The sequence below is a fragment of the Stegodyphus dumicola genome, chromosome X1, assembly GCF_044657685.1.
Source record: "Stegodyphus dumicola isolate Sdum_Otavi_A_Nest chromosome X1, ASM4465768v1".
NCBI classification, from domain to species: Eukaryota; Metazoa; Arthropoda; class Arachnida; order Araneae; family Eresidae; genus Stegodyphus; species Stegodyphus dumicola.
Window position 1 is genome coordinate 240,011,635 of NC_140780.1, and position 26,305 is coordinate 240,037,939.

The window sequence follows — 26,305 nt, forward strand, 5'->3', positions numbered from 1 at the left end:
AAATTTTTTAAAAAGTGTTCGAAGGCATACAGCCCCCTAAATGAAAGGTATTTTACTTCGGTAAAAATTTTTAGTTTTAAGGAAATTACAAAGTAGTCTTCACATGCGACTCTTTTAGTGCAAACGGTTAGCACAATCAGCCCGTCATTTCCGAATACCACAGTGAACTATTCACGACTTCTAACTCTTAAGCTTCTCCCGGCTGCCGAAGTCAAAATAATTGGTAATCATTCATCACGAACTTAGATTGGTCTACAGATGCAATGAATGTTTCAAAATTTTGATCCTCTAAAGTTTTTTTTTAAATTTTTTTTCTTTTTTTTTTTTTAAAGTACGAGTTATATAATAACATGTGTCATTGTTACTTATGCTCTTCCTATACAATTTAGGAGGTTCATGCTCCCCCGTCATTGTTGCTTATGCTCTTCCAATGCACTAACACATTCGTGCAGGATCCACTTCAGTGGTCATGAATTTCGAATACTAGGAATGGAACAACTATTTCATACAGAGTCCATTTCATTTTCAATGGAGATGGTGGTGTGGTGTGGTGGTGGTGTATCTAATTATGGCAAAGCACACTAGGGCTATCTGCCTAACGGGAGGGATGCCTTCGTGGAGGACTTTCTAAGGGAAACTGGCTCGTATACACGTTACACATGGGGAAAACCACGAAAACACCCATGCAGCCAGCCCGTTCGCCTTTTCAATGGAGAAAAAGCTGAAGCATAGATTAAGAGAGTATAGTAACTATCTTCTCTTACCGCAACTTCTCGACAGGACTTTTCGCACCGATGGATTTTAAGAGCCTCTAATTTGCCTAACACATCATTGAGACAAATCCATGCCCTATCTAGATACAATTAGCTGTGTAGTCTGTACGATAGATAGCCTTCACCATCACTACAGAGCGTCAGTGGCTAATGAAACTTTAAAGATCATTAGATTTCAGTGAAAAGGTTTTGGGGAAACGCCTACTTTCATAGACAAACATGATCGATTGCTTTAAAAAATCACTCTTTGTCACAAAACTACAACATATAAGCCTGAAAACAAATACTTCAACTGCAGATTTCAAATGGGTAATCAGAATTTTTATAAATAAGAAATTCATTCTGACATTCTGGTTAAAATTCATAACAATCAACATGAACTTATAATGCGCACTGAAGTAGTAAAACTGAAAGCCGTGCTTTCTATCGTGAAATTAATCTTGGCCACAAGGATTTTAAGCCCAATACCACTGCCTGTAGAGACAAAAACATCATCCTAAATGATAGAAAAGAGGTACTTCAGAGGTGGAATGAGAACTTTAGTTGTAGAGACATAGAATTTTTTAGGCAGTAACCTGAAAAACTCAACCCGAAGATTGGAAACTGAGCATCATCTGTCCTATACACAAAAAAGGAGACATTTTGGAATGTACCAACTACAGGGGAATCAGTTTTCTTTGTGTTTTTTTTACAAACTATTTATTTACCAATATACTTTTTATTAGAGTAGTAACTTATACAGAAAATATTGTAGGGAATTACGAATGTGGTTTCCGCAAAGGAAGATCTACAGGAGAACAAATCTTTAACATTAGGCAAATTTTGGAAAAAACTAATGAATACGGCATTGCAACACACCACCTTTTTGTTGATTTTAAGACTGCCTACGATTGAAAAAACAGAAAATATTTAATTGAAGCCATGAGAGAATTTGCGATACCTGAAAAACTTACAAATTTGGTCACCGTTACTCTTACTGAGACAAAACTTAGGGTTAAAATCCAGAATAATATTTCTGAGCCTATTGTTGTTTCAAATGGGCTCAGACAGGGTGATGAACTGGCCTGCTTGCTTTTCAACCTTGCCCTCCAAAAAATCATAAAAGACTCGTAACATTAATACTCGTGGAACTATCTTTAACAAGTCTTTTCAGATTTTTGCGTTTGCTGATGATATCGACATAGTCGCACGCACTCCTGAGTCACTTAGAGAGGCTTTTACATCTTTAGAGGCTGCAGCCAGCAAAATGCATCTAGCAATCAACCGAAATAAAACTAAATACATGCCAAGTGGTAATTACAGCAGCCCATATTTTGAAATTGGAACTTACAGATTTGAAACTGTTAGCAAATTTAAAGATTTAGGATCAGAAGTTAATAATCTCAATGATTTAATGCCTGAGATCCGTAGTAGAGTCACAGATGTTAACCGATGCTTTTCGGTCTCAAAAAATACTTGAAGTCTAACTTCACTAGCAGAAAAACGAAGATTTTAATTTACAAAAGCTTAATCAGACTCATTCTTACATACTCTGCTGAGACCTGGGCAATGACAGATAAAGCTAAAAGTATCATTTCTGTCTTTGAAAGAAAAATTTTGAAAAGTATTTTTGGTGGCATAAAATGAAACAATATTTGGAGAAGAAGAACTAACTCTGAACTCTATAAATCTTTTAAAGAAATAGATGCAGTAAAATATATAAGGATTCCGAGAATTAAATGGGCAGGAGACCTATGCAGGATGGATGAAAATCGAGTAACTAAAAAGATCTCCTCGGCCAGACCATTCGGCACCCGGAAAAGAGGCAGACCTAAAGTTAGGTGGCTCGACGATTTGGAAACAGACTTAAGAATTTAAAAAATAACCAGTTGGATGTCCTTGGCCAGGGATAGAAGAGTTTGGAATTCGATTCTGAGGAAGGCAAGGGCCCATCCTGGGCTGTCTGGCCATTGAAGATGAACTAGAAAAACTTTCTAAATTGTGTAGATGCAGGATTTTCTGGTGTATATATATCTTGAGGAACACCTCTTTTGATAATCCGGCAAATATTGTAGTCATTAGGGTATTCATCGAGGTAAGAAAGCAGAAGATCAGCGATGCCCTCGCCGGGATTTGAAATCTGGACCTCCCGAGTGCTAGCTGGACGTGCTTCCAATAACGCTTCGAAGGCATGCGGTAAGGAGGATAAATATACCTTACGTTCTCCCCCATTTAAAGAGTGACTTAGTAGGAGGGGCCCAGTTGCCAAATGCTGGAAGTAATAAATTATCGTTCACCCCATTTGAGTTCGGGCGCCATTGGTAGAGTTATTTAGAAATTTTTTGAAGTCGAGAAACATGCAAACCAGCGATGTCCTCGGCAAGGTTCAAACTCAGGACCTCCCGATTGCTAGCCGGACGTTCTTCCAATTATGTCATAAAGTAAGGATAAGGAGAGTAAGACGCTGTAAGGAGGGAGAAATTATCTTATAATGTCAGCAAGCATATAGGAACTAAATGACATGATCTAATTTCTCAACGTCGCAAAATTTCAAGCTAACCATGGTTACTGCTCATTGCTCTTAGATATACAGGTGAGAAATCAGCAAGTGAGGTTTTGAAAACATATTACATCCCATCGTTGATGTGACTTTAAAACATCATCACTGTTCTTTTGTATATCCCTGCCCTACACCACTCTAAGCTATTATTGGAAACGTTTTCAAAAAAAATGTCATGCAGTCGTTTCAACTGAATTTAGCACAGCATCGAATTTTGTATCTATAAATAATCGTTTAATTTGTGAATAATATAAAAGTCTTCTTTTATTATACCATCACTTACGTTAAGAAATTTATTTCAAAATTTATGCAAATTTTGAAACATTTGTATGTTAGCGAGAGTTAGGTTTAACTTTCTAGAATTAATCCATCTGCTGCATTCATGGCATTAGGCTATCCTGAAGATAAAGGGTGAAATTTTGGTCACTTTTTCGCTGACTTAAGCTGTTTTGTTCGGAAAGATATAGCAATATTTTGTAAAATTCAAGAAAAATAGCAATTACTCTTTAAATCACGAGAAATGTTCCATTTTTATTTTTCATATTTGTTATTTTGCACGATGACTTTCAAATTTCCATAGGGTCCTTTCGAGTTAACATGTTAATTAATTGGTAGGAATTTTTTCCCATTATTAAGAATTACAATTCAACTTTTAATTACAGTTAACTTGAAACCAGAAATTATATGTAAAATCGAAGCTAAAGTATATAAAAATAAAATTATTCCTCGAAATTTAAACTTCCAATATATTCACACACATAACTACAACTCTAATTTACTCATGCAATCTTATCAAGCATTTTCATGCTGTCAAATGACATCAGCAAGCAACGTCGCCCAAACAATGCAAAAGATAATAAAAATCAAGAGCGTCTCTGAAATCAGCGTACATGAGCATGTAAAAACGAAAACTCATACATTGTGTGACGATATATTTGTTGACCAGCGTATTTGAAATCCCCAGCTGTGTTGGGAAGCTGCGCTTTTAAGTGAAAATCGACCTTCTCACTTTGAGAATCTAAGTCAAAGAATATGTATTGTAGACATAGACGTTCTTTATCTAAGCTCCGGTTCTTAAACGAGGTCATTTCGTGCCTGCCAGATTTCTAAGGTCAACGTTTTGGGCAATATATCCTCAAGTAGTTTCTTCTTGAATTAAACTTTCCTTTACTTGTCTTCCTTACTCTGATTTATTTACAATTGCATGAAAGGGTAATGTACCTCTGTATGGACAGTCATGTTATTTAATCAGTATCGCTTCCTAAAAATAAAGTCTTACAATTTGTTAATTTTCTCGCATCTGTATGTGATTTTAAAGAAGGAAAGTTGCCGCGGAAATCGCGGTTCAGGTATCCCTCTTTAAACGAATATAACTTCTTTTCAGACTTTCAGAAGCAGAGACGTGCCTAGATTTTAATTCGTCTGTGATAAAAAAAAGTACTGTGACTTTCTCATATTTGAGCTTTTAAATTAAAAGAATTTTTAAGAGTAGTTTTACAGTCAGGAAAATAATATATACGAGGATTTGTACATTGACAATTGTGGGTGGGGGGACTCTTTACTGGTGTTTCAGTCAAGATAAGTTTACATTGAAATGGTATTTTTTTTTTTTTTTTTTTTTCCAACGGCAGATTGTGAACAGTTACAGTGCAACACCGTCCATTAACCCTCTGACTGCTCAATTTGTGGACCGAAATCGCTTCAAAAAATTGTGTCATTTTTTTTTTTTTTTTTTTTTTTTTTTTTTTTTTTGCGTGTGTGCATATTTTAAATCTATATATATTGGAGAATTGAAAAATGCATTTTCCTTTCTAGAAAATATTTTTTTATATAGATTTTTATCATGAGAAACTAAGTTTCCAGAAAAACCAATTTCAGATGTTATCACCCCCCAAAATTTTTTTTAAATAAATTTCTGTCAAATTACAGTAAATTTCTATTTATTGCATAATATAGAAAAGTAAAATTATAAAATTTAAGAAAATATAAAGCACTGAGGAAAAAATACCTTAGAAATGCAGTTTAGTATGATAGAGTTCAAAACAGGGTTCAAAGCAAAGTCCAACTTCACAGTCTTTTCACCAGATTCAATAAATCTAATTAATAATTCAATAATTTAATTAAATAATCAAGATAATCGCTGAATGTTTTCTAGCAGCCATTTCTGTAAGAAAAAAGCGGCAGAATGTGGAGTTTGAGCGGTAATACCACGTGCCTTCAAATGCCGCAATTTAGTGGACAACTAACGATATCTGTTGGCCAAAAAGTAAACTAAACCTCTAATGCTGTATATAATTTATTTCAGTGGTTAAACAGGGAAAAAACGGGATGCGCTCCTTAATAAAGGAAGAAAAAACACATACCCGCGGAAATCGCGGGATGAGCAGATTTTGCTACATTTGAGTTGCCCGTGGAAATCACCGGATGATCAGCCAGAGGGTTAATCTATACAAGGCCAAATGTGGTGGTCTCTTTATTATGGAGGTACCTAATAGGTGAGCCACCATCACCTCCTATGAAGGGACGGACAGTTACTTCTCCGGGATTCGAACCCAGGCCCTTCGGTATTTCAGTCAGGCTTCCCTAACCATTATACCGCCTGGGCGGCTGAAATGGTATAATTAATATGAAAAGAATGCTTCATCATTTTTGATAATTTAATTTAATTTTTCTTATTTTTAATAAAATAAAAGCATCAGTTGTAAAGTTTACTTGATTACTCAATTTTCGTTTTATAAATAGAACATATACATTGTATGATTGAATACTTTTCTAAATCTCGACAAGATCTAAATTAAATTAACTACTTTACGTTTGCTGAAACGCTTTTAAATTATTTGTTAAGACAACAGACAATGTTAAACGTTTCCTTAACGCACCGTCTAAATTTGAGTATTGAGCTTATAGGAATTTTTAAATCATCCTTAAAAGATCAAAGCTTGCTGCTGCTTTGGTATTAAGAATTACTGAAATGGTCTTTTTTTTCTTTTCTCTTTGTATATAAATGAAGAAACATATTCAGACATTGCGATGAAATTTTTGTAGTTATGTGTACCAAATAGTTATACATGCTACACGCTTAAATAAGCACTTGATCACGAACTACTCAGTACTTTTAAATCTTTCACATCCGAGAATTTTAATTTTTACCAGTCTAAAACTGAAAAACGGAAAAATATATAATTTTATTTTTTCATGTCTCAGTTTTAATTATGATATGAAAATGTTTGTTATTCCATTTTAAAAATCCAGGCTTACTAGTGGCTGCATAAGTAAAAACGCTAAACACTGGTATTTCCATTATTTTACCCGTGTGTAACGTGGAAATGAGTCAGTTTCTCTAAAGAAAGTTTCCCAGGAAGGTAGTTGCTCCCCTTGGCAGAAATCCCTCGTGTGCTTTGCCTCAGCTAAATTCACCTTTTTTTTTTTTTTTTTTTTTTTTTAATTAGAATTCTGTCATTATGTTGATCTTTAAAGGAATTTTATCTAAAATTATTTTCATTCGTTTTCTCTAACGAAAGAGATAATCTGACTATGGAAATTATATATTTTTCTGTAACGCGACACATTTAAAACGCAATTGTGAGAAGTCATTTATACAGTAATATAACTCAAAAAGATAAAAATTATCTTTATATATATATATATAAAATAATGGAAATATATATATATATTAGTATAACTGTAAAAAGACCGCTCAACCGGTATAGAGGTTAGCGTCGCTGACTGCTGTGCCGAAGGGCCCGGGTTCGAATCCCGGAGAAGGCAATGTTTGTAAATGTATAGTGTCGGTGCGGCATGGCGGCACTCTAAATATGCGGAGAGCCGAAAGTCCTCTCGTGTGGTTTGGGGTGGGAGACCCTCGGACCCGTCCCCCCGAAGGGCTGTCCAGAAAAACTGGGGGGCGGAAGTGAGCTAAATCGCACTGTCACCTGAATGGTGCTCAAGGCTGTTGCCAACGACAGGCGTAAAGCAACAACAACATAACTTAAAAAGACAAATATTATCTTTCTATGCAGAGCAATATACTTTACATTTTCTGTAATCATTTATTTTCGATTTTTACAATTATCAAGGGAGCATTTCTTTCTGTTTTAATTACTGCTGAAATTAAACGCTATAAACTATCAGTATTTTTCCTTATTTTGTTTTGAGAACTTCAGATACTGGAAGCATTATTAAGTCCTAAAAGACTCTTATCATTATTAAGATTTTAAAGAGGCTATACAATCATTACTGAAATGGTTTCTCCTTTGCTTTCATCACCTGGATCATTTGAGTTCCTAATGTTAGATATTTAGAGTACAATTTCAGCATCACAAAAGGCTGAACATTTGAGATCGTTGTGAGTATTATAGAAGTCTTCAAATAATACTCCATTTTAAAATTCTTTGAGAACGAGAGTACCTTATGGGCATTCTAGATTCAGATCCTCGGAATCTGTAAAATCTCGGCACTCATACACCCTAAAATTAATTTTGCGAATTCTGTACCACAAATTCATACATATTTTTCTGCGGAATTATTCTAGTTATGACATTTATTCATTGAATGCGTAGTAGATGTTCACATTATAAGGTATTTCTCCCGCCTTCGTGGTGTAATGGTCAGCACACTGAGCCGGTATTCAGAGGTCCATGGTTCGATTCTCGGCGAAGGCAATTGCTGATTTTTCATCTTTTCTACTTCCAATTAACCTAATGTCTCTACAAGCTGTAAGCTTATAGTATAAAAACTGGTAATGCTATACCTTCGTTGGAAGGCTGAAGTTCAAGGAGGGAACTCATATTTAACTGCTGATAATAAAGGATGAACAATATTGTGAATAGTGCAAATAGCAAGCACTAAAATTAGTTTTCCATCTTTAGCTGCCATTTCATAATCAGACTGCATAAGCTATTCTCTAAAATGCTTTACGTTATTCATAAGTCCTTTTTATGATTGTATTAAAAGCAGGGCAATTATATAAATTTAAACTCTTAAAACACTTTAGTTTTGGAATTTTTCTTCACCAAAAGGTTTGTGTTTATTGGTGCTATCCAAACTTATGCAAAATAGAAAGCTTACCTTTTACTTGCCCCATTTTCGAGCTTTATATCCTTCACCTACGAGAACTAGAGTTTTTGAAGGAAAATTTGATAAAACAATCATATCTGATCACAGCTATAAATATCCATTGGCACGCACGTTTAACAAAGTTAGCTGCACTTGACTGCAGCAGTTGTGAGTACTTTTGTTGCGTCATCAGAAACGGTCTTACAAATTATTCCACGATGATTTTCAAAAACTTTCAACACATCCTGTGATAAAATCAGAACTTTCATATCCTCTCTGCGTTTGGATTGAAGGATAAATAATGAGCAAATTTTAAGCCTTGTTTTTGTAAATAAATAAGTCAAAACATTGTCAGCACTAGGGTACAAATCTGAATGGATTTTCTTTCCTGAATTAGCTCCTAATGATTTTGAATTCTCTTTAAATATTTTATTTTTATTTTTTTAAATTGTCGATCATGAATTTGGAGGAATATCGTATCTTTTAGCTACATCATCATTTTCCTGTCTTTTTCACATATGCATATGGTTTCACTTTTTAAAATTAAATACTTATTTCTTCACCGCGCTTTTGCTTTAAAATCAATGGATCTACTTCATATGATCGGTAAAGAGCTGTAGCTTGCCTTCGTGGTGTGGTCGGCTGCACACTGGGCCGGTATTCCAGAGGTCCGCGGCTCGATTCCCGGCGAAGGCGCTGCTAATTTTCAATCTCTCCTGCTTCAAAAAATACCTAATGTCTCTATGTCTCTACAACGCTGTTGGAGCGAAACGGCTCCCGACCTAATGCAACCTCGAGGGTGCCAAACAGGATTAACACCGCCCCGTCCTTGGATCAATCTCCATGTCGCGACCCCACAGAGCAAGGGCAGACAAGGCAGTACCAGTACGGTCCCTGCCGAGCTTTATTCTGTCTCGAGAGCGCTCAGGCCTTTTGTGAAGTCTGTTACTATGCCCCCGTGGTTAAGAGTGCCTAGGTACAGATCCTAACCAGTACTTCCCAGGCATTCGCCTGAGTCAACCCCCGGGGGAGGGGAAATAATGTCTCTACAGTCTCGCCCGAACTAAAAGGGTGGTGGATAATGATTTCTCCCCACCCAGGATTTGGTGATTGGGTCCCCTAAAAACTCCAGTCGCCCTTTAAAAGGGGGAGTATGTAAGGTATTTCTCCCACCTTCTTGGCGTGCCTTCGTGCTATGGTGGTCTGCACACTGAGCCGGTATTCCAGAGGGCCGCGGTTCGATTCCCGACGAAGGCGTTGCTAATTTTTCAATCTCTTCTGCTTCAAAAAATACCTAATGTCTCTACAGTGCAACTCAGAGTAATCCTAACTTAAATAAAATTTAAATAAGGCTTGTAAATAAAGTGGCTCTTAGAAACACGCTAACAATATCTTTTGATTCTGAAAAATGAGCGTATTTGAATAAAAACAGCTAATTATGTCTTAGTGTGTCCTGCCCCCTTCAAATAAAGGCAACTGTTTTGTCTAGGAATATGAAAATTTACTTCTCTCTTAAATAGATATGACTAAAGCAATTTTTCTGAGAAAATTGGGATTGGGGGGGGAAAGAAGGAATAGCAGAAAACTTGGGGGCCTACCAAACAGACACATAATGCTTCTTTCCAGTTAAAAATTGGAGGAATAAAGAGAACGAAACTCGTTCTATCAGTCTATGGACTAGAAAACAGTTTAATATTTCAAAACGAATTTACGTTACTTTTTATGCAAAAGTCACGGGATATTAAATTAAATGTGTTAAAGGCGTAATTTCTCTGTAGTTAATTTCGTTAAAAACGAATTTGATTTATAATTTTTTGATAAGAAGCATTTATTATTTTTCTATTTCTTACACTATTAAATGCCATGCAGATAACACACATAAAAACTTAAAACGAATTTATCGTGTTATAACCTAAATATCTAAAATGTTAAATTCTGACACCATAAAGAGAGCGAGCGACTTATCGTCCTGTCATAATCCTTCAGTAAAGTAACAACAAGTCTGGAGAATACTAAGCAGACTTTATATTAGATCTTTAATCTAACAAGTTACACAACTCGAGTCATAATAAAAAGCTTTGCTGCTTGTGGCTTTAACAGAACACAAACGGTAAAGGTTAACTAAGTATTTTAAAACGTGAAAATTAAAACGAGAAATTGCGCATGTAAGTTTCCGCTCAGGCCTTCGATTCACACGAACAAACAAGGCTAGCAAACTTTAAAAGCTGTTTAAAATAAATTTAGTGGCTAGTGTTCGCTGCCACAGGCTCTCTAAAGAAATGTAAAATTCTCCATACCAGAGCAAGCATTAAATTAAATGGCACGAACATTAAACTATTAAAAAAAAATAAAGTACTTATGCTTGACGTAGGACTCGGGCCTCACGTAGATCTCATATATTATTCAGCTCAAATCTCGCACTCTTGCAATAGCCCCAAAACTGAAACAGTTCCAAAGCACCAACTGAGGTCGCAACATCCATATCCAAAAAATTATTTACACTGCAGTCATAGAAGAAATAGTCATATACGCAGCAGCCACACGACCACAGCTTATATATAGGTCGCAAAATCAAACATTTCTATAACTTTCACAGCCTTTTTGCTTTATTGATCACCAAGATATATAGGACTAGAGCTACTATCGCAACTGATGTCACAGCAGGCCATTACATATTCAATCATAACAAGAAGCAGTATAAAGGCAAATCACACAGCTCGGTACCACAACAACCTTTGGCAACGAGAATTTTTTCCCGACGAGAAGTTTTTCCAAACGTCCAGCGCCATAAAACCATATCTATGCTGCAACAAAAGGTCAAGCAGTAAACTTACATATGCGACCAGCACATGATCTAAAACAGATCTTCTTCCAACCATATACACTGGAAGGCTCAAGTATGAGGAGCTTATGAAGGAGTCGGATGTGCCTTTATGCATGTGAACTAAGGTAATGCGATTACCACCAGTAGAAAGGACATCGCAACCTTCACAATAACCCATTTTCCGAGCAGAGACAACAGCGATAGCAAAAGCACTCAAATAATAGCTGCAGAAAACATACATTTTCCATGCATTTAACACAGCCAGTGTGTCCATCTTGTTCGCCATCGTCAACAGTACCCGTACATCACTAATTATAAGCGAAATTCAGCACGACCTACAAAGACTACAGCGACATCACACCAATCTTCGTTGCACAAAAGTACCTGTAGAGAAAACAGGAACGAAATCGCCTATAAGCTTACAAAGCAAGCTGCCAGTAACAGCAACGCTAACATTCAAAACATTCCACTACCATGTTCATGTCTAAAACATAAACTCAACAACGAAGCTCTGTAGAAAGAAGAATAGAACACCTTACAATAAGAAAGACGTATACATTATCCTATTCCAAAAGTAAATGTACACCCAAAGACATTTATTCCACAACTAACACGCATCATCAGCGGACTTAGGACCTTATATTTTCACATATTTGGGATTTCAAACACTGATATTTGCTTATGCGGCGAGTAAGACAACTCCGAGCACAGGTCTCTTGGCTGGTTTAAGGTCACTACATAACAAGCTGTCCAGATAACAGAAGGGCTGCATATAAAATTTACAAACCACAGTCTGCAAGTATTCAGCTTATAAATTAATTAAGGAATATCATTTTAAAAAAAAACTAGAAAGCTAATGGATACACTCTCCCAGCACGAAGAACTGTGTTGCTCTGCGTAATAAAATGACTCAGGACATGACAATTTACAGCGGCATTTATCTTGTAGCATAATAGTACTTCCTAAGCGGATAATATGATTTTAAGGTATTTCTCCTGCCTTCTTGCCATGCTTTCGTGATGTGGTGGTCTGCACACTGGCCGCGTAACCAGAGGTCGGTGGTTCGATTCCCAGCGAAGGCGTTGCTAATTTTTCATTTCTCCTGCTTCTAAAAAAATCCCAAATGTCTCTACATGCTAATGTACACTGCTAAAAAAAAAAAAAAAAAAAAAAAAAAAAAAAAAATGTGACAGTGCTATATCTCGCGTTCTACTGGGCCGATTGACAAAATTCAAATTGCGTTCTTCATGTCTCGAAAGCTCGACTTAGGATATATATTAGATTTATATATAGCACTATTCTAACATAGGTATTTTGACACAAAATCGGAATCGTTTCTGAAATAACATACCAATTTTTTTACATATTTCGATTCTACGGCTCAAATTACGCCTAAATATGAAATTTTGTAAAATTTGGAGCGAAATTTACGGAGAAATTCACAAATTTATGTTGGCACCTTTTGTTCAGTTTGCGCCAAGAATAGTTCACTTGGCGAACGTCTTAATATATGGCAACCTTGTTTCTTTTCCCGTGAGAGGAAAAAAAGTCACCATCATTCTTTTTTCCAAATAATATTCTTTATATATTTTTTATTATAACTGTTATTATTGTAATTTTTTCTTTTTCGAATTTCATTTTAATTGTTAATTAGTTGCCTTTTTTTCTTCGAATAACTGTTTTAAAAATTTCTATTTACCTATTCAAACTGCGTCAATAACGATGCAGCGTTTATTTTTTTTTTTTCAAATAGTTTTCTTTATATATATTTATTTGTCATAGTTATTATTTTAGGAAATTTTTAAATTTTTATACTTTTATTTTAATTGTTTGTGTTGCATTGCCTCTTCAGATAATTGTTTTAAAATTTTCTATTTATTCCTTCGAACTGAGCATTTTAAATATATTTATTAATATAAATTTTCCAGAATTTTATTTTATTTATTTAAATTGCGTTTCTTTCCGAAGAATATTTTGTAACCCAGACTATGATGCATTTGAAAACTGCATATATTAAAAGAGAAATTACAGTAAAGCACAGTTAACACGCCTTTCAATGTTCCGTTCAGAAAAGAAATATATAAATAAGAGTGTATAACGGACATTTTAACATAGGATGACTTGCATACACTGCTTTAAACAGTTTAATCATTGTGCCCATTGCTTTACACAGTTTTATCCTACATTTGGTTTCTTAAAATGTTATTCATATTTTAGTCAAATATTTTATTTTTTGAAATCGCAAGAATCAAATATCATAAGATTAAAAAGTTTTAAATTAAAAAAAAAGTAGAAATATTAAATTTTACGCAAAAATTTATTTTTTCTTTTCTTTTTCTTCAGGCATTCTACTTTATTCTTGCTCTTTTTCTTTAGGCATTCTGCAAGTATATTAAAAAGTATCCAACTTTTCGAAATAATCTTGGTATTTCTGACAATCATTTTAAATAAAGTTATCGCCTTCCATTTCATAAAGGCCCACACACAGCCGAGCGGTAGAGAATCGTTGAACACTGGTAGTTCACTCCGGGGTTCGAATCCCGGTAAACGGGCTGGTTACACGGGCGTTTTCGTGGATTTTCTCATGTGTACCGTGTATGCTAGCTGGTTTCTCTTAGAAAGTTCATCACGAAGTATTTGGTCAGAGCCTTTATCAGTCTTTAGAGGCTAAACATTTTGAAGGTATGAGATGAAAGGAAAGTCTGGTTTCATCAAGAGGTTTTGGTTTATTTAATTATGCCTAAGGGAAGGGATGCCTTCGTGGGAGGACTTTCTAAGGGAAACTGGCTCGCATACACGTTACATATGGGGAAAACCACGAAAACGCCCATGCAGACAGCCCGTTCGCGGGATTCGAACCTCGGACCGAACTACCAGTGTTCAGCGATTTACCGCTCAGCCGCTGTTTCATCAGGAGGAAAAAAAGCGTCTTTAGGTGACATCCACATACATCACTGGATAAACTCCTGAATCTTCAAATAATTCGACTGAGAAAATCATGGGATTCTCCATTTATGATACGATATGATGTTCTATAACGTAATTTAAATTTATACAACCATATAGTCTACAACCAGTCGCTCTTCACTTTAATCTGTAATGATATCGTTTTTGTCTTTTCTGTTAACACAAGCTCAATTGATGGTATTTGGTGGTGGTGGTGTACACGTCCAAGTGTTTTCTCTTTGAACACCTAAATTCTTTGAAGTATCCTGAAGGTATATTCAAAAGCGTCCAACTTTTTGAAACATCTTGGTATGTCTGACAGCCAAATTTCCCTGCAAATTTTTGCTTACTTTTCTCCCTAATTTTCTTCTTTCCTTCTACAGTTATTTTCAGTGCTCACACAAAAAAATTAAGATTTTTCGATTCCTAGACTTCCATAAATTTTGCATTCTTGTCAATTTTTTTAAAATATCAATTGCATCAACTGCGTTTCAGCTGAAGACAGCTTTTCATTTTCTAGACATTTTAACTATAAACAAAGTATAGAGCAAAGTCCAAAGCATAAATATTTTAATTAAAAGATTTTTGCTAAATGACAAAGAAATAACAGTCCAGCAGGGCTTATTCTGTACCACCGAGTAACCCGATTCTTATATCGGCTGAAACTATCTAAATCATATTTAAGATCATGTTTTTTTATACAATCTATAACGCGAGAGAAAAATTAGCTTCTTAAAACATTCTTTCTAAGAGGATTAATATAAAATATTATACTTAAATATATATATTTTTAAAGCTGGGACTTGAACTAAACTGTCAGACTTTTAAAGTTTAATTTACATGGTGGTTATAATTAAAGTTCCAATTTGAAATGGTCATAAAAGGAAAACTACTGGACCAAATGTTATCAAACTTGGGAATCGTGTAAAGGAGGTTATGGCAATTTATTTTCCGCGGGAAAAAAAGAGAGTTCAAAAACTCACCACCAGTGGATAAATGGCGCTGTATACAATATTGGTAAATGAAATAAGACATGAAAACATCTGTTTAAAATGTGTTTAATAGTTTCCGAAATATGTTACAAAGCATGTTCAATGTAGCGTCCAGCATTTTCCGAGAGCAAGTTAAATCCTGTTACTGCATTCTTAACAGCAGTTCTTAGCATATCAGGAGGAATGTTACGGACATTTTTCATTTCTGCAAATTCTTTAGAATATCACCATAAACAGTGCTTTTGAGATAACCCCATAGCCAAAAGTCACAGAGATTGAGGTCTGGTGGGAAGAGGGGAATTGTCGGCCTATAAGATGTTCAGTCGTGAAATGTTTCCTAAGTAACTGTGCGACACACGTGAGGTGAGGCCCAGCCCTGCATAAAAATCGTAGTATCTAAAATGCCATGTTACTGCAGTTCCATGCATTTCATGTATCACGAAACATTTTAACATTGACTCTAAGTGAGCTGCAATCACAGTGGTCCAGCTGTCGCCTGCTCTTCAGAGAAAAATGGTTCAGTTATAAAACTAGCTGTCATTCAACACTAAACGGTGTGGAATGACTGCTATGCAATCGAATGCAGTAGTAGAATGCAATGGAACTAGATAGATAACATGAGGGATTTCTTTGGCCCAAATCGATTAAAAGCGTTTTGAATGAGTATCTTCATGTTTTAGTGCCGAATTTAGGCTTCAAAAATTACAAATTAGCGATTTGTAAGAAAACGATTTCCAGATTATACGCACTTGTGCGAGTGATTTGCGATCTCACATTTTCTAATCGCTAATTCGTGGTTTTCACGGACGAATTTCTCACTTACACGGATGGCGCACTCGACTTTTATCGAATTCAACGCTTTTAAATGGTAATTTGCCTACTTCAAAGTTTCTTAAGGGTATGCAACATGTTAAACCCGTGTAACAAAAGGTTAAGTTAGATTCCGACCCATATTTCGTTTAACAATATTGCATACAGCCCCATTTTCCCCCTGGTGGTGAGGTTTCCAACTTCCTTTTTTTCGCGGAAAATAAATTCCCATGACTTCCTTTACACGATTACCAAGTTGGATAACATTTGATCCAGTAGTTTTCCTTTTATGACCGTTTCGCTGTGGAACTTTAATTATAACCACTCTGTATATTATTAAATTTTAATTTGAAGCTATGCGTTATATGTATACCAAGCGTAAATTTTTCGCTTTTATGGAAAAAACAAAGAATCAAAGCAAATATACTTAGGATAATGGACCAAAACTGAAAAAATTTCCCCTCCCTCCGAAAATAAAATATTGAAACTTCGACCTTGAATTTATTGGATTATCGAAATATTTAATTTAACTTATCTTCTAAGTCCTAGTTCCGACAACAATTCCGTCAAAACTTCCGAATTACTTAAGCTAAAGTAAAAGATTTAGTATATATTCACTGTATATAAATCTGTAAAGTAATCAGAGTGGAATAAAAATAGATTATAAAATTTACGCTGATGCAACTTTTTGTCTGATTGCACAACATGTAATGGAAGAGAAGGCTTGTAGAGATCTGTTTTTGACATGCCTCTAAAAGTAGATGTCATACTCCTTTTGTCTCTTCAATGTCAAAAAACTTTCCTTTGAGAGGCAACTTTAGTTTTTGGGAAAGAAAAAAATCACAAGAAGACAAATTTGAAGAACATGCAGGACGGTTGAGTATACATGCTTATTTTCCGAACACAAGCGGTTCTCCGACTGGTTATTGAATAATGAAAAGATGCATTGTCATGCAATACAAAACATTCGGAATAGGTTTTCTGACTGAAAACGTAAGATTAAAAGTCATCTGCTTAATTCACAGTCATTTACAAGTCAACTACTCGGGCAATTGCAGAATCGTTTTGATCCTGAGCTTGTAAGATAAACCTAATATCACTGGATTTAAACACTTCTTTAATCTTCCGAGAACGTTCCTTCTTTAGCTCATATTCCAAGAATATTAAGTGAATACAATTATTGCAAAAACAATTGAATATTCATTTGCACTACGGCTTGGTAGTTTACTAACGAGTTAACAAAACTTAAATTCTGCTTTTTGTGTCTAACAATACAACAATATTTTAAATATTTAGAAATAAAATATTAAATTGGAGCCTCACCAGTTGCCTAGCATTTGAAGATTGTTAAATACTAATTGTTTGTTGCGAAGTCTAACCCAGGCTGCATGGTTGGTTTTCGTAGTTTTCTAGGTTCTCTTTACAAAGGTTCTCTATGAAAGCATCTTAATCAAATAGCTCCCATGTTCTTTCTATGTTCAAATAACCAACTAACCTAGTTTAAGCGCGATTTCCAAGTGAAGTTACTAGCAAAACCCGAATACGCATTAAAAATCATGTAGCTTGCCAATCGGGAGTAACATGAAAGATGCGGCGCCAATAATTGAATGCCTGCTACGGTACGCTGTTTTTAAACTTAGATGGTCGTTCCTTAATTAAATAGCTCACCAGCGGCCGAGCGGTAAAGACGCTGAACACTGGTAGTTCGGTCCGAGGTTCGAATCCCGCGAACGGACTGGCTGCATGGGCGTTTTCATGGTTTTCCCCATGTGTAACGTGTATACGAGCCAGTTTCCCTTAGAAAGTCCTCCACGAAGGAATCCCTCCCTTTAGGCAGATAACCCTCGTGTGCTTTGCGATAATTAAATAATCCAATCCAATCCAATCCAATCTTTAATTAAATGTAATTGATTTGTAACTTCTACTAGAGCTGACGGCTAGAATTGAAGTGTAAATAAATAATAACGTGTGCAATATTTGCAATTTATAAGAAGGATTTATTAATAACCGTAATAATTACTTATTATATTACTAATGATTAGGATTCAGTTCTTGACAATTACATTCTAAATTAGAATTTTAAAAATATAATGAAAATACGCTACGCACAAAAATACATTTTAAGATAAAAAAATGAGTTGATTTTTTATGTTTTAAAACTTCTTGAATTCATTTAATAAACATAGTATCCTCGTTGTTAATTGAATCCAGAATATTGGGTGTCGTTTATATTATTCTTACTTGTTCACAGAATCTGCTGACTTATCCAGCCATTAAGTAGCTGCAGATCATTTCTACACAACCACCGAACTTCCATTAATTCAGTCTCTAGAGGGTTGTATGTTTATATCATAATTTGACTTTTATAAAAATGATTATTCTAAATCTTATGTTTCTATAAAAATATACTGTGCTTTAAAAATATGTATCAGCCGCTCTTTCAGCCACTTCAAAAGCAACAGTTTGTTTTTAGAAATAAATTATGCAGTTTCTGTCATAAAATTCAAATAAACATCAAACAAAAATTCTCAGTTTTAGACAATTCGATTTAAACGAAGTAAAGCAGCAGACGATAAAACGCCGAAGGTAAAAATTTACTCATACAAAAATTTACTCTTATTTTTTTTAAAAGATATAGAGAAATTTAAAAAAAATAGTTAAAAATTTGAATAATATCATATATAATTTTAAAAAATAGCTTTAAATATAGTATTAATAAATATTTATTATGCATCATTGAGGGAAAAAAATGTCATGTAATTAATTCTCCGTAAAATTTTACTTGAAATTTAAGGTTAAAAATAGCTGTGGCAATTCAGTGTAACAAAAATCCATAGACCACATTTGGCGTTATTATCGCTCAAAAAAAGATGCCAAATTTCAAAACTCGAAAATATGTAAATTCGTGTATATCTTAGAAAATTTTGAACAAAAAAGCCTAATTTTTTGCAGATATGCTTAAAAATACACCTACTTTAAGATGATGGTAAAAATTTTATAGGTTATAATTCAAAATTTTTTTCTAAAAATTTATAAAAATTATTTTAAAATAGAAATTTTAAAAATAAAACACAAAAAATGGGTAAATTTTATTTGGAATGAACCTAAATTTCGAAATGTGAGAGAAAAAATCAAAAAAGTTTAATAAAAAAAGAGATATTAATAAATATTTGCCAAATTCTATTAACATTTTGGAGCTAAAAATTTGACAGCTAATATTTTAAAAACTACTCGTACGATTTTTACAAAACTTGGTATTCTGGCATAATTTGAGTAGTAGAATCGAAATATGGAAAAAAATTGGTATGTTATTTCAGAAAAAGTCCGATTTTGTGTCAAAATACCTATGTTAGAATAGTGCTATATATAAATCTAATATATATCCTAAGTCGCGCTTTCGAGACATGAAAAACGCAGGTTGAATTTTGTCAATCGGCCCAGTAGAACGGGAGATATAGCACTGTCCCATTTTTTTTTTTTTTTTTTTTTTTTTTTTTTTTTTTTGAGCAGTGTACATTTGATATGCATTACAGCTGCCTGCTGTCTGATGAACAATGGATTTACAATTGTAGATGAAGCTCTCGCTCCTTTGCTCGCTTACTGTGACCACTTGCCCATTTGATAGGTGAGGACGTGGGGCAAAATAGACTAACATATGGTAGATGGTGCCCCATTCTCTTTCAACAGTCAAGAGTCAACAGTATCTCTCTGGTATTGTACAAGGGTTAATGTGAAAGATTCTATCAAGTTCGCAAAAGTCAATGGTTTTATTGGGGAAAATGGGGATATTTGCCACAGTTGTCTGTATGTGATCATGAGTGAAAGTGGCAACTGTGTGCTGAAACGAAGTTGTATAAAGAATGTGCCGGTGAAACATTCTTACTTGCTTTTGCCTGCTTTTTGATGAATATGAGAGTATCCTCTCTTCTTCCTATTGGTCTATCCGTGAGGCAGACCACATAATTGGGCAACAGCACTTTGGACGAGGGCTTAAGATGAGTTTTCGAATGAAGATGATATCGGAATCAGTCCTCAGCCCAACTTTCAAGTTCGTCCTTCTTTTTAAGCAGATCATTGGCATTCCATGAAGGGATCACAACACTTCTCTTAATGTTATTATTGGTAGAACTTATAGGGTTGTATTTGAACAAGAACCATTAAGTGAAGGGAAATATTGCTCTGTCTAAGTAACTAGAAGCCATGGAAAGGTTTTAATAACCTTTTCTATTAGACAGAAATCAGAACATCAGTGCAGTTCATGTGTTAACAATATGAACCACCCCTCGTGGTGATGCAACTAAAGGGTAACTTTCAATTTACAACGTAGACTGATAGTCAGACTATACAATTATATTTAAATCAAAGCTGGCTCAATAATTCTACCGGCGTAACAAATTAAAGGGCCGGCTACGATAACGCAAAACCGAATAATTAGAAATTTATTAGAGCTGGCAAAACTAACATAACGTGACTGCGAAAGGCAAAAGCACGCTCTCTCTCACAAACCTCAGTTTACTATCTAACTGATTTGTGACCTGGTGCAAGGATGAAATTATGAATAACTGGTTAGTTTCAATTAATAACTTTACAAATTAAATATATTTACTAATATTGTTCATGAGTTCAGTCCATTACGGAGAATTTCTGCAGTTAGACACTAAATTTTCAGTTTTTTCATTCCGTCAGTTATAATGGCGAAAGTTTTTGAAACGTTTGTAATATCCATACTTTCTATAGAAAAATTTGTAGTCTGCTGAAAAGATATAAGTTTAGTTCTTGGAAGAGTAGGAGAGTTCCATGGAGTTGATGATTGATTGCTGCTGCTACGTCCAAGAATTTAAATTTTAGTCTGAGGAGCTTTAACAGAGTGCTTATTATCAGATAATCACGCGCATTTTTGGGGCACCTGGAATAGTTGGCCGGATGCGGTTCGGAGAATAGGGTGCATTTCGCAAGTTCTGTTTTATCCAAAGGGCTCTTCTTCCTAGTGTGATCTAATTCACAGCGGACGCATCTTGCTTTTAGGGTGCAATAGAGCGAACTGTGAAAAACCTATGGCAACTGAAGCACTCCGCCGGGCCGGGACGTCTGCGTAGAGCTCACATTTCAAAATTCAGGTAGCCAACAGGATAGACTTTCTAAATCATTTTATTTTCTTCAGCGTATCGAAGATAAATTAAGAATAGAGGTTGGAACACTTCGTTAGTAAGTTCGGAGATGATTTCTTCTTTGTTCGTAGACACAGAGAGTACATGGATTACTAATTTAAGTAGTTTATTTTTCTTAGTTCAAAAGAATATGCAGGTAGTTTCTTTCCGAATCAATTAATGGAATTAGCCGAGACTCTAGACGTTTGTGTCTGGCGGAAAAATGTTTACTTTATTGCCTGTTAAATTTCTAGTTGCTTTAGTTCCATGTAGGTTATTTAATTCGAGAAGAAATTTATTTGCATTTGGAAGACTGTCCGCATAGATTGGTGGCACATATTTCTTTTTATTTGTTGTAGATTGAGCAGTTTTTCTTAGCTATATGAGAGCGCTATTCCGGTTCATCTCATTTTGTGATAATTCATCAGTTTGTTTTGAGAGACGCATCTGTTTTGGTAGTAGCCTTATTTGTAGCACTTTGGTTGTTTCGTAGTTGGCGGTTGTTGATCCTTAGTTATCATACAGTCTTTATCTTCAATTAATATACTGCAATTAATATACTGTATGTAAACGGAATTTGAAGCAACCAGAGAAGCAGCGCTTTCCGTTGTTTTTATTCTTTTGACAGGTCTCATGGCTGGTTTAAGGTCACTGTGAGCATCATATAATACTTAAGAGTCAGGCTCGTAAATTTTTCTATATTTTTACAATTATTTCAAAATAGTCAAATTCTCTAAGTTTCTAATAATATTCTTCTTGCAGAATGTGAAGTCTGTTTAAGTAATCAAGATACACCCTCGGATTTAAAATGCAGACAGCTGTTTTATTGACTATGTCACTAAAGAGTGAACTTTTTTCTGTAAATTGTTTAATGATGAAATTTTAACATGAAATTCATCCATAAACGTTTCTTCAATCAATATATGTGTATGTAAACGGATATTGTTCGTCTGATTTGTATTACTGTACTGCATATTTTTGTTTCATTCAGAGTCCAGATTCATAGTTTAAGTCATGTGAAAATCCAAGCTCAATTATAGAAAAGAGTGAAGAGAAAATCTTTATTCCGCTAAAGTTCACTTCCTGCAGGAAGAGCTTTTTTCATATATATAAAATCTGGGGAAAAAAGAACTTTCTGACTAGCAACTGAATTGATAGCTTGGGGGATACTCTGCTTTTAATCAACATTTACAATTAAGAAAAGCATGTGTAATTTGTAGCTAGACTCTGTTTTTGATAACAACTGCTATTTCAAAAATAAACGCTTTCCTTCCGCTGATTAAGACACGATAGCACTTTCCTAGTGCAGTAAAGGGGATCAACACTCGATATTCGCTGAAATTTGGCGCAGAAAATGAATCACAGCAACTGAACAACAACGCTGCATCATTCAAAATAAGCCAATGAGAAACCCGCTCTCCAACGCCAACTACCGTACATATGCCGTGATTGTTGTGCAAGTATTACACGACGTGTTCTGGCTGTATTGAAGTGGCTTTCCAGAGCTGGCCTTGAGGTAAACTAACACACGAGCTGCGTCTAAGACGAGCAGTCGAATATATGGAAAGGGAAGTGACTATGGTCACGTGAGCGGGTGGTGACATCTGAAAGGAACCCGACTGACTGACTGATAACTTATAACCAGAATACCACTGAGATCAGTAATTTATCTAGCTCAATCAAATTTATGCCAGATGGGTGCAGTAACATAGAACTATCTTCACATAATGTCTGCCGTAAGGAGGAGCAAAGACGGATAAAGGATAGAAAGACCAGCAACGCAAGAGCTCACTAACAAGTAACAGGCCCAGCAAAGGCGTGACTAAGTGGGAGTCATAAAATGAGAGTAACAGATGTGAATAAAACTAGTGAAATTAAGAAATACACAGTACAATAAATGAGTAAGATATAAAATTAAGAATGCTAATAAACACACTATGTACATTATTTACAAGTGGGCACTAGGTGGGAAAGTTCGGGTCCCTTATAAGGTGGGCCGCAAGTGGGTGCAGTTTGGAGTCCTCATTCAATATTTCGTAGGTAAAGATATCAAAATTACTCACATGGTGACAGTTCAGGGCTTTCGTGAAGAATTTCTTGTTAATCTTATTCAGGTGCTCTTCTACAGTGTCCAGTTATAAGTCATTATGCAATGTAGCATTGCTCACAAAAACGTGAGCATGGGCGATAAGCCTTAAGACTTTGTTTTGGATAATTTGAAGTCTTTTTATATCCTCCTTGGTAGCCGTGTACCAGGCAGGTGACGCATAGGTCATCAATGGCCTAATTGCCGTGATATATACTAGCCTCTTTTTCCTGAGGTCTAACCTAGAATAATTACCCAATATAGGGGTGAGACTATTTACAAGAGTGAAAACTTTTCTTCTGACCTCTGTAATATGATCTATCCCATTTTAATCTTTCATTTAGCATTACTCCTAAATATTTCGTCTTACTGACTCTAGGAATCTTTTCAGAGAATAAGAGGAGCTTGCTATTAATATTCAACTGTGTATTTTTCCTCCTTATCATCAATAATTGCGGCTTGCTGACATAAATAGCAATCCTCCACGTCGTACACCCCTTTTCTACCTCTGGCAGAAGCTCCTGTAACTTCTTGATTGCATGGTGTGCGTTTGCGGACTTTACGGCCGTATCGTCCGAACCCAAGAAGGTGATTTCTATTAATGTGAGCCCTAGAGAAGTCATGAACATAAAATAAATACAGGATGGGCCCTGAAATGGACCCCTGTGGGACGCCTGCATTCATGGTGCGTAAACTGGAGAAGTAGTTTCCAATAGCCACAGTGAATTTCCTATTAGTGATGAAAAACATAATTAGCTGAATCAGCTCTCTATCCATAGGGAGATTTATAAGTTTATAAATAAGCCCCTTATGCCAGACGCGGTCGAATGCCAAAGGAACCCGATGTGCAGTCTTCCTATTTAGAAACAATGTAGATGGCGTTAGTCATACCTGCTTTGTGCGCATGCGCTAAAATGCTAATAATCTGCATGTCTCAGCATATAGTACCTTACATGCAAATTTCACATTTGTTGTGTGCCGCCTGAATGGTATAGCTATTTTAATGACCAGCAGTGTATTATTTAAGGCGTGAGAGGAAGAACGTGGTAAGATATCCAACACATCCGTATTCACATGGTTTGTGTTATAAACAAAGCTATTACATCACGCATTGCATCATGCGAGAAGAGATACGAAACTGAACTTGGCAAATTCTCGTCCAGGAAGTAAAATCTAGTTTTTATAGTTTTATTCTTACTTCTTGATTTTTATTCTACTTTTTTGTTTCTTATTCTTTAATTTCATCAGTCTGTATTTATTTCATTTTCCTGGAGCGACCATGGAACCGCTGGGAAGTACACGTGGAGTCCTTAGGACTCCGTGAAGCACAAATTAGGAACCACTGGCCTAGAATTTTCTAGCATGTAACTCAACGGTTTAAATGATTGAATAAACAGTATTTATGTGTTGATGTAGAGTATCATCATTCATGCTGTTACGTCTTTGATTATATTTTAACTCTAAACTACGAGTTTCGATGCTATTTATAATACACGTAAGAATGTTTTTGCATGTTAACATAGCATAAATAATCTGACATATTTTGTGTTTCAAAGTCTGCAGATATTGTCCATTATATTGCTTTATATCGTACAGCTGTCCAACATAAAGCAGTTATGGGAAAAAAACAGGTGCACTTTTTTTTTTTTTTTTTTTTTTTTTGTGTGTGTGTGTGTGTGTGTGTGTGTGCAGAAACGAAAATTTGCTTTCTTTTTAGAACGAGGCACAGTGATTTTACAAGACACATTTATTTCCCTTCGTAATGTTTATATTTTATTACTAAATTTAACAATCTTCATACAACAAATGCATAAACGATTGCACGAAAACTCTAAAGTTTCCCTTTACGAATACATCTAAAGCCGGTTTTAAGGTTTTAAGATTAGAATGCTTTCTTTTTTTTTTTTTTAATTCATCTTTCCCTCATCTCTGTCTTTGCTTTTCTTTTCTCTTCCCAATTAATAGATGCAAATCTTTATGAAAAACATTTATTTTCAGGTAAGAGAATCTGTAAGGCAAACTCTGAAGAATTTCCGCGAAATAGAAGAAGTGGGAAGCTCAGGTCCGTATGTCAATTACAGAGAAGTATTTGGCAGGTTTGAAATACCGCCGGGAAATTACGTAATTGTTCCTGCAACATTTGAGCCAAATTCTCCTGGATCATTTTACATTCGTGTGTATGCAGACACTCAAGCATCGTTAAGGTGAATAATAATAATTTCATTTCACGGAAATGTTAAACTCTTTTTATATACCTGATATTATAGTGAGGTTGAATATTTTACACAGTGAAATGGTTTACAAATAAGAAAACGAGGTAAAAATTATAACAAATGAAACAAAAAATTCAAAGTCTTCACTAGGAATTTGGTTCAACTTTATGAAAATGCTGTTGTTATTACTGCTATCACTTACTGTGCAAGATGTAGTGTTGCAGGTGGAAAATAAAGTGCTTATTTAATGAAAACCGATAACACTCGAAACAGGTTTCTTCTCGCGTTTTGTACATGTGTTACGGTGAAACACCGAAATCTGGAGAATATCGACCTTCACCGGTGAAAGTCAACATTCACATAGTCGCTTGGTGTATGTCCGAAACGCACTTGAGACTTAAAATAAGAACTTAAGATATAGGAACTTAAAACACACAGTACATTCAAAATGAGAAAAGAAAATAATAGAAGTTAAAAACTTACTTAATTATACAGTACGTTCTAAATGAGAAAATAAAATAATAGTAATAAAAAAACTTACTAAATTATGTGATTCAAATCTTATTTATTGCAACAACTTAAACTATTATGACACTTTATGACCTCTCTTTTCGACCTACACCAGAGCATATCTGTAACTGTCGACATACACCGGTGAGGGTCCGAATGTACAAGAATGTAATGCAATATTCGATCTTACACCGACGTATTTGGTGAATGTTGACATTCTCCGGTGAAAGTCGATTCGGTCAATTTCGGTCTTTCACGGTAACATCTGTACAAGAAAATCTAGAATTCTCAGCTTTCAAATTGAAAAATTACAGACAGAACAGTACTTAAAAAATTTGGGGCTGGTGACAGATTTTAAAAATGTTTCATATTTCAATTTTAGCAAATGAATTCATTTAAATAATATCATA

The 26,305-nt window shown here is 35.1% G+C and overlaps 1 protein-coding gene across 6 annotated transcripts in view; it reads left to right on the forward strand.

The window, feature by feature from the left end:
• Positions 1–26,305, forward strand: part of LOC118193727 (calpain-A-like) — a 133,451-nt gene that overhangs the window by 99,060 nt on the left and 8,086 nt on the right. For all 6 annotated transcript variants that reach the window (XM_085807248.1, XM_085807247.1, XM_085807249.1 and 3 more), the window contains one exon: positions 25,171–25,376. In XM_085807248.1, coding sequence (XP_085663374.1) covers positions 25,171–25,376 — 206 coding nt within the window. The remainder of the gene's footprint in view (positions 1–25,170; positions 25,377–26,305) is intronic.